This window comes from Nicotiana tabacum, chromosome 6, assembly GCF_000715075.1.
Source record: "Nicotiana tabacum cultivar K326 chromosome 6, ASM71507v2, whole genome shotgun sequence".
NCBI classification, from domain to species: Eukaryota; Viridiplantae; Streptophyta; class Magnoliopsida; order Solanales; family Solanaceae; genus Nicotiana; species Nicotiana tabacum.
Window position 1 is genome coordinate 101,307,188 of NC_134085.1, and position 13,670 is coordinate 101,320,857.

The following is a 13,670-nucleotide window of genomic DNA, read 5'->3' on the forward strand; positions in this document are numbered from 1 at the left end:
TTTTATAGGTATGCGACGGTTCAGAATCGGTAGTGGCCGACAACAACTAAAAGAAATTTAATGCCTCAGTATCTAAACCGATGGGGCATTTCAGTATCCACCTATCTCTAACGTCATGGTCGAGTTCGTTGTTTATGTCATGGCCCATCGAGATGGGATTGGAAAAGCTCATATCATTTCTCGTCATCTTCTCTCCGAGAAACGAGGGGCTATCTGTGTACAGTCAAAATCGGGCTTGCCCTTTTTCGTATAACTAATCGAGACTGGAACGTGGCAGGCCAAGGTTCGATCCCATGTTATATCGGACCATGATATAAAGATTGCCGATCTCGTACACCAGAGATCGATCGAGACCGAGATCGGCCAAGATCGAGGCCAAGCAGGATAGAGATCGAGCAAGATTGAGGGAAGCTTTCCGAGACGACCTAGTCTAGGGACTTCTTGTAAGGGCCCCTTATTTATGGAATGGGTAATGTGTTAAAGGATAGCTTAGGTACTGCAGTTGGTTTGGAATTAGACTACCTTAATATCAGACATCAAGACAATTCCCGTGAAACTCTTTCATTTCATAGAAGTGAATTGAGCCCCTTTTCTAATTGAAGGAAGAAAGCTATTGAGCCAATCATTCAATAAAGAAAATAAGTAAAGAAAAAGAAAGGTGAACAAGAAGGGAATAAGCTCTCTCCCTACCCTACTGCGGGAAAAAGCACTTTCTATCCGCCCGTGCTACAAAACAAACAAACTTATCTAAGCACTAAAAGCAACAATAAGGAATGGAAAAGCCGAAATATCCGCAATCGGACGAGGATCACGGCAGAAATCTCGGCACGTATCAAGAAGAGGCCGATAAGCTAATCATGGGATTTTTTACTGTATTTTAGAATTGTAACAGTGGTAGGACTCCCCTACTATATAAAGGGGATATGATCATTTGTAAAAGACATCATATTCACGCAATACAAAGTAATATACTACCTTTCTCTTAAGCTTTCAATACTCTGTTGCTCTGTTCATATTTTCCAGTAAAATATTCGTTGGTTCGAGGGAGGCCCAGCTCGAGGGTCAAAGCTATACGTTTATTTCGGTTTGCTTTTATTTGCAGTCAATTTCAATATCAATTTATATATTTTTTCAGTTTGTGCCAAGTAAAATCACGTGTCGTTAGAACCACGTATAAATTCAATTGTTATCCGTTTTTAGGGTAAACAACAATGATGATAGAAGAATTTTTTTACCTATCTATATAGTTTTACTAGTCTAGTTATCATTTTTATCATGTTACTGATTATTATTAATGATAAGATTTTGTGGAAAGCCACCTTATATGCGACTTGATGTATAAATATTTCAGCACTTACAATATTTATAGAATTAAAGTTAAAAAGATGCAATATACGCGTAGGACACGGAATGTTGCGAACGTAAAGTACGGTTGAGGCGTTGACCCACAAGTATCAAGAGTAGCTGTCAGGCGCCAGATCAGATAGATATTCATTGATTTAAGTGTACATATTACGTATCCTTAAACCAATCACAACTCACTACGTTGCCAAGTTTTGCCTGATTGGTTCCTATACTTGATCTTCAATTTTCTTCAGCTCCAATCCAACGAAGGATTCCTTACCTATCCTCTAACCTAAAAGCTAAATCCAATCCCACCCCCTTGTTTTGCATCTTCTTGTGCTTCAAATATCTCTCCCAGAATCTACGAAAAGGAATAATTTAGATTCCCAAGAATGGGAAACGCTCTAAGATTCTTGTATGGTCATTGCTGCAAACCTTCAGCAGATTCTGACTCCCTCGGCCATCACGGTGTGACACATACCACCGTCGGCGTTTCAGCTCTAGCACACGATCTCTACAACTTTGAGATCACCTCCCAGGTAATTTTAATTTATGTTTGCTTGTACTGTTCCTTTAACCTGAATTTTCTGTTTTGTTCTGAAGAATGTGAATTGTCCTTCTACCAATTGCTGAATTGAGGTCCAAAACACAATTTTCAAGCAATTTTAAGATCCGGGTTGTTCAGTTTCAGTTGGATCCTGTATAAAATTATAAACTTTGTTTGTGTTTTCTCAAGGTTCCTCAAGGACTGAGTAAGCATGTTGTCTCATCCAAGAAGGCTCAAGCTAACTGGTAAAACTTCATTAAGCAATTTGGTAGTACTAGCTAGCTCCAATTATCAATATTAGCTGTTAATTTATGTGTATCTATTTTGCATTTGTGTGATTGTTTTCCTTGGCTTTGAGTACACGTACATTCTTGGTGAAAAATGAAGGTATAAGAAACTTTCAGACGCATGGAGAGAAACAAAGCCTCCCCCTAAAACACCTGAAAATGCTTCACGGCTTGTCATTCAGACCTTGAAAAGACATCAGAAAGCAGATGTTGAGGTAGTCACTCGGCGCTACATACTAATAATCTCATAAAATTTCCAACTTGTAATAATGTCTAGCTAGACTGTCATAGATTTGATATTGATTTCAGGGGTTACTGGCTTTCTATGGTCTTCCTCTTCCTCACTCCCTGGTTGAACTGAGCAGCGACGGTGCTCCTCCATCACATCCACAAGGACTCAAGTTCGAATTGCATACTCTCCCTGTAAGAATTTTACAATCTCAAAACTTGTTAAACCTCTGAATCTTCAAATAAGTGCAATGCTCCTAGTATTTATGTGCTAGGTGGATGCAAAGGCTGTGGCAGATGGAGATACAGTAACTGTATATGTAAGTACAACAGATCCTAGAGAGTCATCGTGTCTTCCAAGAGATGTGCAAGTTGCGGCAGTCCAAAGATCAAAAGCAAGAGCTCAGAAGAATTATCCCAAAGCAGATGAACTGCACAAACAAATCATAGATTCAGGATATCGGTCAGTTGCATAAGCATAGCTTCGTTTGTTTTTCCATTCATACATTCATTACTTTCAGTTCTCTGAATTGAGTTTTTGTCAACAGAGTGATACCAGTGAACAATGAGGGAGTTCTTGCTCGAAAATATAGGATCAGATTAAGGTATCAAGACACTTTCTTGGAAAAGTCTTTTCATTAGTTTTGGTATATGCATATATCAAACTGGTAATAACGAATGAATAAGAAATCAGGGGAATAGATGCACCAGAAAGCGCAATGCCATATGGTAAAGAGGCCAAGGAAGAACTAACTAAAGTTGTTCAGGGCAAGAGTTTAAGGGTCTTAATTTTTGAGGAGGATCACTATGGCCGTTGTGTAGGAGATATATACTGCAATGGCATATTTGTGCAGGTACTGAAATCCGATACAACACTTTCTTCTCCCAGTTACTCAATTAAGAGTCTTTTAGTCCTGACTTGACCTTTTTTATAGGAAGTGATGCTGAAGAAGGGCTTGGCTTGGCACTATACTGCGTATGACAAGCGTCCAGAGTTAGAAAAGGTAACTGAGAATTCATGTCGCTGTAGACCGACCAAGGCAATGTTTCTAAAGTTTTTTCCTCCATGGCTTTAGTGGGAGAAAGAAGCTCGAGCAAATCGAATCGGCTTGTGGGCAGCCAGAAATCCTGAAATGCCATGGGAATGGAGGAAGCAGAAACGTGAAAATCAACGTTCTTGAATCCAACAAAGATATACTTTTCTTGAAAAATAAGAGCTCCAACAAAGCCAAGGCATAAGGAAGCCAGAGTAACATTATATTCAAAGCTTGAACCAGATTAAATTGTGTTGATGTAGATGAGGTGCAATGGAGAAGCTACATGCCCCTAGTAATTTAAGTATTTAACCCCAAGGAAGCAATATTCGTATACTTGTACATTCCTTGTTGTATATGTATTATTTCCTTCTGAGGTCTATGCATTACCATCAGAACTTTTTTTCTATAACAACAGTTGTGCCCTAGTCAACTCATTCTCGCCTCGACTATTCTATCAGGTGTTGCGACCCCATAGCACATGTACCAAGTATCTATCCTTAAAGTCTTAGATAAACAAGAAGAAAATCTCCCATATTTACCCACTTTATTGAACGCTACATCACACCCTTGAGTGTCCACCAGAACAATCTCCACTTTTTCTAATTTTTTCCCCACGTATCGTTTCACATTTAGCTAGCGTTTGGCCATAGATTTTCAAATTTGTTTAGAAAAATCTGATTTGGGTGAAGTTTGGTTTGAAGATGAAAATGTGAGTGGACATCAGTTTTCAAAACATATTTTCCAAATTTATTTTGGAAAAACATGAAATATGACTTATACTCACAAGTTCTAAAAAGAGAAATTTTCATAAAGCACTATCTTTTAGGTGTAATTAGTAATTTTAGATACCTTTTGTTATATTACGGATTATAGATACCTTTTATGTGGTTATTTGATGTATTTAAGCTATTGTATTCATTAATACAATAGCAAAAATAGGCGTGACTTTTGGAATTCCAACTAAGCTTGAGATGTATTCAAATGTATTCACACGTCCTTATCGTGAATACAATAACGTATTTCGCGTAAAATATGGAAGGTTGAACTTGTTTAAAACAGAAAGGAAATCAATTCACTTGATATTCTCCTAATTTAACTCAACTAACACAAACTATTGCCCATAAATCTGTATTCTTCCATTCACGATTCAACAAGAAAAATAGCGAAAACCAGAGCAACATCTGAATTTTCAGTTCTCCCTTTTTTCTGTACCTAGTTCTCTTTTCAACCACGAAACAGTGCGATTGATACAATTGTATACAGAATACGGTATAATTCCATTATACATATGGCAAGTCTAACAGTGTTGTTGCGACATTCTGGCAAGTGGAACATTGAGAGCAATTTGTTCAGTTGAGGAAATACTGATAAAGGAGTATGTGTCGTATAATGACTTGGTTGCGTGAATCTCTAATCAACTGGGAATAGATTTGATCTCAACGTCCATTAAAATTCAATACAAAGTAGAAGGAAATTGCACGCCAATGGAAATACATAATGATATGGGTTACAGGATGTATGTAGAGTTGAAAAAAGAGAACAAAGAATTTGAGATGTATCCTTTGTGCATAACAACTATTGAAAAAGAACTTGTATCCGGAGGTAGTTTAAATCAAGGCGACATTGTGCAAATAGACGAAGCAGTTTAAAGGTATGATTCCGATACAGATGATAAACTTGCTCTAGATTTTGTCAATTCAGGACAAGCAATTGGGGTGTTCGAACTGGACAAGGATTTGATAATTTCAAAAACTAATCAAAGGAAGGTTATGGCTAGACAAGTATATAAGGATAAGGCTACATTGAAAGAGGTGATGGAGAATTATGCTATATCTCAAAGGTTTCAATTCCGGGTTGATAGGTCTAACACTGTCAGGTTTTAGTGTATTTAATTTTTTTAGTATATTGTATTATTGGTTGGAGTTGTAAGTTATACATTGATGTATTTATGCATATTTGTGGATTTTCACTTAATCTTCATTGATGTGTTTAACATCTGTTTGTTTATTTTCCTATTTTGTTTACTGTTTTGTATTTAATTGTATGCATATAACTATAATTGTATTCATTATATTTAAATGCATATAACTATAATTGTATTCAATTGTATAATAATTTTTATATATAGATGTCAGAATGTATTCATGTGTATATGAGTACATTTTTTGGTAAACATTTATGCTAATCATACGTATAATGATAGATTCTTTGCAGCTATGCATTATTATGTATGTCAGAAGATTGTGAATGGAGGTTTAAGGCTTCGAGCATTAACAAATCAGAACTATTCAAAGTGAGAGAGTTCATTGATAACCATACATGTCCGTTTAAGGACAAGGTGCATGAGCAGCGACAGGCAAGTAGCAGCCTTATAGGTGGTATGATTAGGCCTAAGCTTACTAATCATAAGAGGAAATACACCCCAAAGGATATTATTGATGATGTGAAATCAGATTTAGGTGTAGATATTAGCTACATGTTGGCGTGGCGGGCTAAAGAAAAGGCAATAAATTTTTTGAGAGGTGAACCGGTTGATTCATACAAAAAATTACCAGGATACTTATATACAATGGATATAACATATCCATCTTCGCACATCAGAATGGTAAAATGCCCAAAAATGAGTTCATGTATGTGTATATATCTTTGTATGCCTTTGTAAAGGGGTTTGATCATTGTAGACCCATGTGGTTGTGGATGGAAGTCACGTAAAATCTTACTACACCGGGACATTTATCTCGGCAAGCACGTTGGATGGTGCAGGTGAGTACGTGAATTATAATAAATTTTGTTAATATTTTAAAGATTGAAATACATGTTTTAAAAATAAGTATTCAATTGTCTTTACAGGTCATATATTGCCACTAGCATATGGTGTTATTGATTCAGAGAACGATGCTGCTTGGACGTGGTTCTTTGAGCAATTCAAGATAGCATACGGTGTAAAGGAAAAACATGTGCATCGTTTCAAATAGAAATGAGAGTATCATTAAATCTGTATCGAGAGTATATCCACATGTACCACATTTTGCCTGTATATGGCATCTATGGAACAACGTATATAAGAAATTCAAAAAGAGCCATGTAAAGTTGAGCGAGATATACTTCTCGATGGCGAAAGCATACACACAAGCTGAATTTGACAGTCTGATGGAGAAGATGGAGAAGGTAGATATTAGGGTGAAAGAATACTTGGAGTTAGTTGGATACGAAAAGTGGGCTAGGTTGTATGCACCTGTTAACAGGGGATGGACCATGACGTCAAATATTGCTGAGTCAATCAATGCAGCACTAGTGTCAGCAAGAGAATTTCCAATATACGACTTCCTCGAAGAAGTTAGGAAGATGTTTGGACGTTGGAATTGCAGTAACCGCAAATAAGCTACACAGACATGCACAACGCTTGGAAAAAATACCAGGAGATGCTGACTTTGAATGAGGCAATGTCTACACGCATGACTGTAAGTTTCATTTTAATGTCATTGTATCACATATTAAGCTATTTTTTTAGATAGCTTAATTGTTTTCTGAAATAACTTATACAGAATTTTTTAGATAGACGTATTCAGTTGTATTGTCATGCAGTAGACTTATAATGATATTTTAATGGCATCATTATCCTTGCAAATAACTGTTGTATTTTACTGTATTCAGATGTATTTTAAAAGTTCTCAGTAATTGCAACAAACAGATGCATATCAGTACTATGTATCTAATTGCCTCATTAGTCTTGAATAGCAACATGTATTTAAATGTATTTAGATGTATTTTCTTTTCAACTGCCTAAGGTTAAGCAGATGTTTGATGTATGTTATTGTATTCATAAGCTAAGACGTAATTATAGTTTATAGTCTGTCGGTCTACATATATGATGTATTCTTCTGTATTCAAACATTTCAGTTGTATTTAACTGAATAATTCAGCATTATACATAAAGAAATTCATTTGTATGTGCTCAAAAGTTATAGGTCTATGTTTAAATGTAGGTGGTACTATCGATTGAATACTTACATACGGTTAACTATGGAGAGAGACATTACACTGTCTGCCTGTTAGAGAGAAAATGCTTTTGTGGGAGGTTCCAAGTTGATGAATTATTATGCATACATGCTTGGGCTGTACTGAAGAGCAAGTTTCTAATGCTAGAAGATTATTGCTCTAACTATTACAAACCAAATTCTGTTGTAATGACATACGATGTGCCTGTTATCCCGCTACCGGACAGAAATGACTGGAATATACCAGCACATGTTGCAGAGGAAGTTGTATTACCACCCAAATGGAAAAGACCTCCGGAAGGCCAAAGAAGAAGTGCGATAAACCTTTCAGTGAATTGCTGCAGCCGAAAAATCAACATTCATATAGCATATGTCGGCAAGGAAGACATAACAAACGAACGTGTAGAAATGCTCCACGTAAGATTTAGTTAACACTCTGACATGTATTAGTGCTCCAACGATTTGTCATTACTTTTGATGACATTGTGAAGTAATAAATTTTGAAATTCCTTTCGCGAATAGATTTTGGATACATTTAGTTGTATTATTGTGTTGAATACATTCGAATACAACCTTGTCAACATGTACTTAGACAATTTATTATAGACAGTGCCTGTGTTGTATATACATAACTAATCAAAATACATCGGAATACAACTATATACTCAGCTATAATATAACAATTTCAATAAATACATATAACCTGAGTAAGTAAAATCAATACATCAAGTTGAGTACATATGTAAAAACCTGAAGCATACAGTTGCTGACTTTGATATTTCAATGTATTAGCAACATTTACAGTTGCCAAGGTACATTTACAGCAACATTTACAGTTGACTTTGATAAACCTGAAGCATACAGTTGCTGACTTTCAATGACTTTGATAAGCCAAGGGACTGGATATTAATACAAATTTATATGCCCTGTTTAATACGTATGAATACATCTTATAAGATACATACGAGTAGAAATTGTAGATTAAGCATGAATACTTATGAATAAAACAATGAAACATAGATTGAAAAGTTGTAATTGTCATACATGAACATTGTTGATAAAGTGATTAAAACATTGATTTTTCTAACTGAATACCATCTTCTGTCAAAAAGATATTCTAAAAAACAGTATTCACCTAAAACAACATTCCAAAACTACATTCACCTAGAGCTACTCTAACACTATCTGTAACTTTGAATCTGACTCCGTGATTTGCCTAGCAATCTTGGAGGGTGCTTCATTATCACTTATGGCATCAGCGTCTATCTTCCGCATAGCATAGTCCCAGAGGAGAGCACCATATCTTTGACAGAGTAGATTAGAATCAAATGTTGTTTGTGCAATCTCACCAAGAGTGCTCAGAAACTCTGTGTATTCCGCAACATGCACCCCACAATCCCTGAAAAATGTTGATTGAAACAATTAAAAATAATTCATACAATTAGAGTTTTAAAATGATACAAGAATGATGATTGAATACAGACAGGCTCGCAACTTTTTGTTGAGGCAGATTTGATATGAAAACAACTTCAAAGGGATCAGTATGCGACTTTTCAGTGTATGTTGAGTAAGTAGACCAATCTATGCCTTCACTATCTCTGTAAAAGCCACTGATTGATAGATACAGACGTATAAGCTTAGCTATCTTATCTATCTCAGAAGCTACATAGGCATCATGACCTGCAGATCTGTATGAGTCATACACTTTGATGCATCTCTCCTTGAATGAGACAATAGCCAATATCCAGTGTAGTTTGTCCTTCAAGTTGACTGGTATCAATACATTATCAACAGTATGCCAAGGTACATTAGCTAGCAATCTGTATCCCCTTATGTACTCACATACCACATCCTCTTCTTTGGTTACATTTGCATTACTATCTGTATCAGCATACCTGTCGAAGATTTCTGCAATTCTTGTCTTGAATATAAAATCAACAATTGTATACTTGAAGTTGCTTGTTTGGTTATATTTTCCCTTCTTTCTCAGATAGTAGAATATGACGTCAATATGCTATACACAAATTTAATTACATAGTGTTAGTGCAATGAATCAAATTAAGAAAAAGAAATTGTATATGATAAGTGAAACTCAGTTCCAGATTCAAGACATCTGAATATATTAAAATATATCTGAATACAGTAAAATACAGCAATTATTTAAGAATAATAATGCCATTAAATACATCATACAGATTCAGTTAAATACATCTGCTATTTACAACTACAGAGTGATGTTAAAATACATCTAAATACATTTAAATACATGTTGTTATTCAAGACTAATGAGGCAATTAAATACATAGTACTGATATACATCTGTTAGTTACAATTACTGAATACATTAAAATACATATGTATACAGTAAAATACAGCATTTATTTAAGAATAATGATGCCATTAAATACATCATACAGATTCAGTTAAATACATCTGTTATTTACAACTACTGAGTAATGTTAAAATACATCTGAATACAATTAAATACAGCATGTAAAAGATACATCTAAGTACAATTGAATACATAAAAGTAATGTAAGACAAATTTATGTGAGCTCAATTTGTGAATTATACAATTAGAAAAACCAATACTAAAGAAATGAATTAAGTGGAGTTGGAAGGGGTAAAACTTACGTTGTCATCCCATAGTTTATCGTCAAACGATAGAAGGTAAAATCAATTTTTTGAATTGACTTGATCAACTCCAAAATTCAATGGTATATGAAGTGTTGACTTGTTCTTCTTGTAATGATCTTCCAAATTACTTCTACAAGTATGATATAAAAAAATATTATATCCATTTTTAAAAATATAAATACGTAATAGACATACTGGGGAAAAACTCACTTATGTTCATGTCTAGCGAGAAGACCATCACAAACCCATTTGTCGTATTCATGTATGATTAATGTAGGATGTGGCCCCGTTATTGAATCATCCTCAAAGGGGTGTCTTTTTTCAAAAATGGGGGTCAACTTTATTGAAGTACTTGTTGTTCATTGAATTCGTGAATAGAGACTTTTAATTATAAAAACCATAGGGAAATAGATCATTAGTTTATAAAACACTAACCTGCGGAGTCGAAGTTAGACTCGTAAGGCGAAGAATACCATCTACTTGGTCGACGATTCCTATGAGATGGTACTGGGGTTGATTCAACTTTTTTTGCACTGTTGTGTATCACAATTCTAATTTCTGGAATTTGACTGGGAAGAAACTTGTCGTCCAGCTCAAATTGAGATACATAGTAATCTGTAGATGCACCATCTTGGCCTATAGGTGGTATGTTGCACGGCACCTCTGATGTAGTATTCCCCTCCACTCTTGACTCCACACAAAGAGCATTAACCATTATATTCTGTTAGACGTATGCATCATTGTTAGTGTAGTAACTGACTGTATGAATACAGTTAAATACATATAAATACAATAAAGCAACTGAATATGATAAGTGAAAACTCATTTAAATACATCACACAGATTCAAGAATAGTACATCTGAATACATTTAAATATATGTTGTTATTCAAGACTAATGAGGCAATTAAATACATAGTACTGATATACATCTGTTAGTTACAATTACTAAGAACTTTTAAAATATATCTGAATACAGTAAAATACAACAGTTATTTAAGAATAATGATGCCATTTAAAATACATCTGAATACAGTAAAATACAGCTTAAATGTATACAAATATCATGTTGTAATATATATATGAATACATGTAGATACAACATGAGAAGAGCACAATAATTATGTAGAAATAAAGTTAGTAAAATATAAATACATATAGGATTAAGATTTTTAAAAATACTGAATTATTCTGTATATAATTGTATTTCACAATGTTACAAAATTGGTTTATATAAGATTAATCCGAATAAGAGCAAATAGGAATATAAACATATGCTAAAGATGTTAAAAATGTTAAACCTCAACATTATCCCCGACAACTGTATCAGTCTGTCTGTGACCTTTTGGAATATCTTTCAAGTTGGCATCATATGGCATTTCAATACCATCATCACGTCTCCCTGTGGTTTCCTTTCTCTGGTGTAAGCTTTCTTTTTGTTGATTGTCTTGAAGATGGTCAGAAAGCTTCTTAAAGTTATCATTTATCAATGATCTCAAAGACTTGAACTCGCCCACAACCTTAGCAAGACAGAAATAATTAGAAAAGTGCGCCAAAAATATACGAATGTTAAGCACTAAACAGTAATGTGTAATGCGTGGATAAAAAACTCACGTATTCTTTGAATGAATTTAGATCTTTCCTCAAAGAAGATACTTCATTATTTTTGGAATCTGCCAGCTTATTGTGTTGTAAAACATTTTGTGCAATTTCAGTTACACCAACAGGAGGAATCTTGGATTTATTCTCTATATTTGAGGGATGAATAATCTGTTCCTTGCGCTTTTTATGGGGCGGTGATGAAGATGGACCAACACTTGCAGCATGTTTCTTCTTACACTGAAGATCAGGTGTCGGAGAAAAGTCATCTGAATCCTCTGCCGACTTGTCTGAATGAGTAGGAGTAGGACTGTTCTCAACAGCAACGCCTACTGGAGGAATCTGAATAACAGCAAGCTCTATATCGGTCGGGTGGATGTCCTTGTAAACAATCTGAAAAACGAAATACAATCAAAGTCTTACTACGAATGGATGTATGCAATTCTGGAATCAAACTGTAATTTGTATTCAAATGAAGGCAGCAGTAATGATTAGTAAATTATATGCAACTGTATGCAGCAGTAATAATGAATGCAGCAACAACTGTATTCAACTGCATGCAGCTGTATGCAACAATAACTGTATCCAGCATTAATGATTAGTAAATTGAAAACTAGCCACGATACAAATTGTAAATTACCATGTTTCCATTATCATTGAACATGCCGTTCATCAGATAAGCAAAGTTTGGCTGATTTCCGGTGGTTCTCCAATTGAGTATTCTGGGGACCACGTTATCAACTCGGAGAGCAATTTTGGGATCAACATTTGAACAGCACTCATAAAACCACACTTGCATAGCTAGGTGCATCCCAGCTATCATGTAGTACTTCTTCTGAGCATCCATCTTCTTGCTAATAGATTTTGTCAGGCTTTCAAATGCTTTTAAACCCCATGGATATTCAGAATAGAGCACACTCTCTACCAAGTCAAAATGTAGCCTTGGGATGGTTGTGTTGTTCTTCTCGGATGAAAAAATGAAGGTGTGTATGAAATACAAAACAGCTATCTTCAAGGCATCCCCATCGTTGTCGCCAGTTCTTGTCAGCAAAGCATTTCATCAAATCTTTCTTCTTGACAAGATTGACACCTCCAAAGTAAGTCTCAATAAGCCGGTTAGGAACCTTTTCATTGAACTCAAAATCAGCATCGTTACCAACACATTTGAGGCCAGTCACAAGCGCAAACTCCCTTATTGAGAAAGATAAGGAAGTACCAGTGATGTGTATTGCAAATACATTGTTAGGACTTCCTTCTAACTGGAGAGCCATGAAGCATCTGAAGAGTTGATGTTGGGCTTCACAATGCTTCATTTGAAGGAAATTACCAAAACAAGTATTACCCAGTTGTTTGTACTGCTCTGGAGTAAGATTTTCTTTTAGCTCGGAGACTATGTCAGTGTTAGTATATACACTGATATGAGGTGCAAATATAGGCTGTTTTTTCACAAACAACTTAATTCCATGCATTTAACAAGAATAAATACATATAAATACAACTGAATACAACACATATTTCATAGTATAACTGACATGAATACATATGAATACAACTAAATACATACTGGAAAATAAACTGGAGTAAGATATCAGTGATAGAAATATATGTACTAATATAATACATACGCATACAACAAATAAAGACATTGCAATTAGAATAAAACAGTAATTGGAACTTTGAAAATCCTTATAAATACAACTATAAGAATACATATACATATTTGTATCATTATTTTCTATAAGTACAAAAATACATTGAATATCCTTTTTGAACAGAGAATTCAACAGGTTTATACATATAAATACATATGAATACATTTATAATACAGATGAATACATCAGAAATTACCTTTTCTTCCAGTGTATCCGAGCTTTTACTTGCTTCAACCTCCTTCTCCTTGACAGAAGAAGCTTCAGGCCGGAATGGGAAGTCTTGTTTCCTTCAATGATTTCTCGACTTGGGTTTCTTTGAAATTGTCATGTCGAGATTTTGTT

The 13,670-nt window shown here is 34.9% G+C and overlaps 3 protein-coding genes across 3 annotated transcripts; 2 read left to right on the forward strand and 1 right to left on the reverse strand.

Moving 5' to 3' along the window:
• Window positions 1-1,529: 1,529 nt before the first annotated feature.
• On the forward strand, window positions 1,530-3,849 carry LOC107815927 (staphylococcal-like nuclease CAN2). Its single transcript, XM_016641579.2, has 9 exons — window positions 1,530-1,883; window positions 2,081-2,136; window positions 2,279-2,393; window positions 2,488-2,601; window positions 2,682-2,869; window positions 2,955-3,011; window positions 3,101-3,260; window positions 3,342-3,410; window positions 3,483-3,849. Exons 1-9 carry the CDS (start codon window positions 1,737-1,739, stop codon window positions 3,585-3,587), a joined length of 1,011 nt encoding a protein of 336 aa, XP_016497065.1. The 5' UTR covers window positions 1,530-1,736; the 3' UTR covers window positions 3,588-3,849.
• Window positions 3,850-6,835: 2,986 nt separating this feature from the next.
• Window positions 6,836-8,281, forward strand: LOC142181955 (uncharacterized). Its single transcript, XM_075255671.1, has 3 exons — window positions 6,836-6,904; window positions 7,430-7,858; window positions 8,234-8,281. The coding sequence occupies exons 1-3, from the start codon at window positions 6,836-6,838 to the stop codon at window positions 8,279-8,281; spliced, it is 546 nt and encodes a 181-aa protein (XP_075111772.1).
• Window positions 8,282-9,952: 1,671 nt separating this feature from the next.
• On the reverse strand, window positions 9,953-13,655 carry LOC107815925 (uncharacterized). The gene is made up of 6 exons (XM_016641576.2): window positions 13,525-13,655; window positions 12,317-13,036; window positions 11,692-12,069; window positions 11,379-11,597; window positions 10,514-10,799; window positions 9,953-10,208 (listed from the first exon to the last, which is right to left on the reverse strand). Exons 2-6 carry the CDS (start codon window positions 12,521-12,523, stop codon window positions 10,153-10,155), a joined length of 1,146 nt encoding a protein of 381 aa, XP_016497062.1. The 5' UTR covers window positions 12,524-13,036; window positions 13,525-13,655; the 3' UTR covers window positions 9,953-10,152.
• Window positions 13,656-13,670: the final 15 nt, after the last annotated feature.

What these genes read in the sequence shown, in the direction of transcription:
- LOC107815927 (XM_016641579.2), top strand. Translation starts at nt 1,737, where the DNA reads ATGGGAAACGCTCTAAGATTCTTGTATGGTCATTGCTGCAAACCTTCA. An exon ending in AAGAAGGCTCAAGCTAACTG is followed by an intron (nt 2,137 to 2,278) that starts GTAAAACTTCAT and finishes TGAAAAATGAAG; the next exon opens with GTATAAGAAACTTTCAGACG. An exon ending in AAATATAGGATCAGATTAAG is followed by an intron (nt 3,012 to 3,100) that starts GTATCAAGACAC and finishes ATAAGAAATCAG; the next exon opens with GGGAATAGATGCACCAGAAA.
- LOC107815925 (XM_016641576.2), bottom strand. Translation starts at nt 12,523, where the DNA reads ATGGATGCTCAGAAGAAGTACTACATGATAGCTGGGATGCACCTAGCT. An exon ending in TTGTCGGGGATAATGTTGAG is followed by an intron (nt 10,800 to 11,378) that starts GTTTAACATTTT and finishes TACGTCTAACAG; the next exon opens with AATATAATGGTTAATGCTCT. An exon ending in GTCTAACTTCGACTCCGCAG is followed by an intron (nt 10,209 to 10,513) that starts GTTAGTGTTTTA and finishes TCATACTTGTAG; the next exon opens with AAGTAATTTGGAAGATCATT.
- LOC142181955 (XM_075255671.1), top strand. Translation starts at nt 6,836, where the DNA reads ATGCACAACGCTTGGAAAAAATACCAGGAGATGCTGACTTTGAATGAG. An exon ending in CAATGTCTACACGCATGACT is followed by an intron (nt 6,905 to 7,429) that starts GTAAGTTTCATT and finishes GTTTAAATGTAG; the next exon opens with GTGGTACTATCGATTGAATA. An exon ending in AACGTGTAGAAATGCTCCAC is followed by an intron (nt 7,859 to 8,233) that starts GTAAGATTTAGT and finishes TCAATGTATTAG; the next exon opens with CAACATTTACAGTTGCCAAG.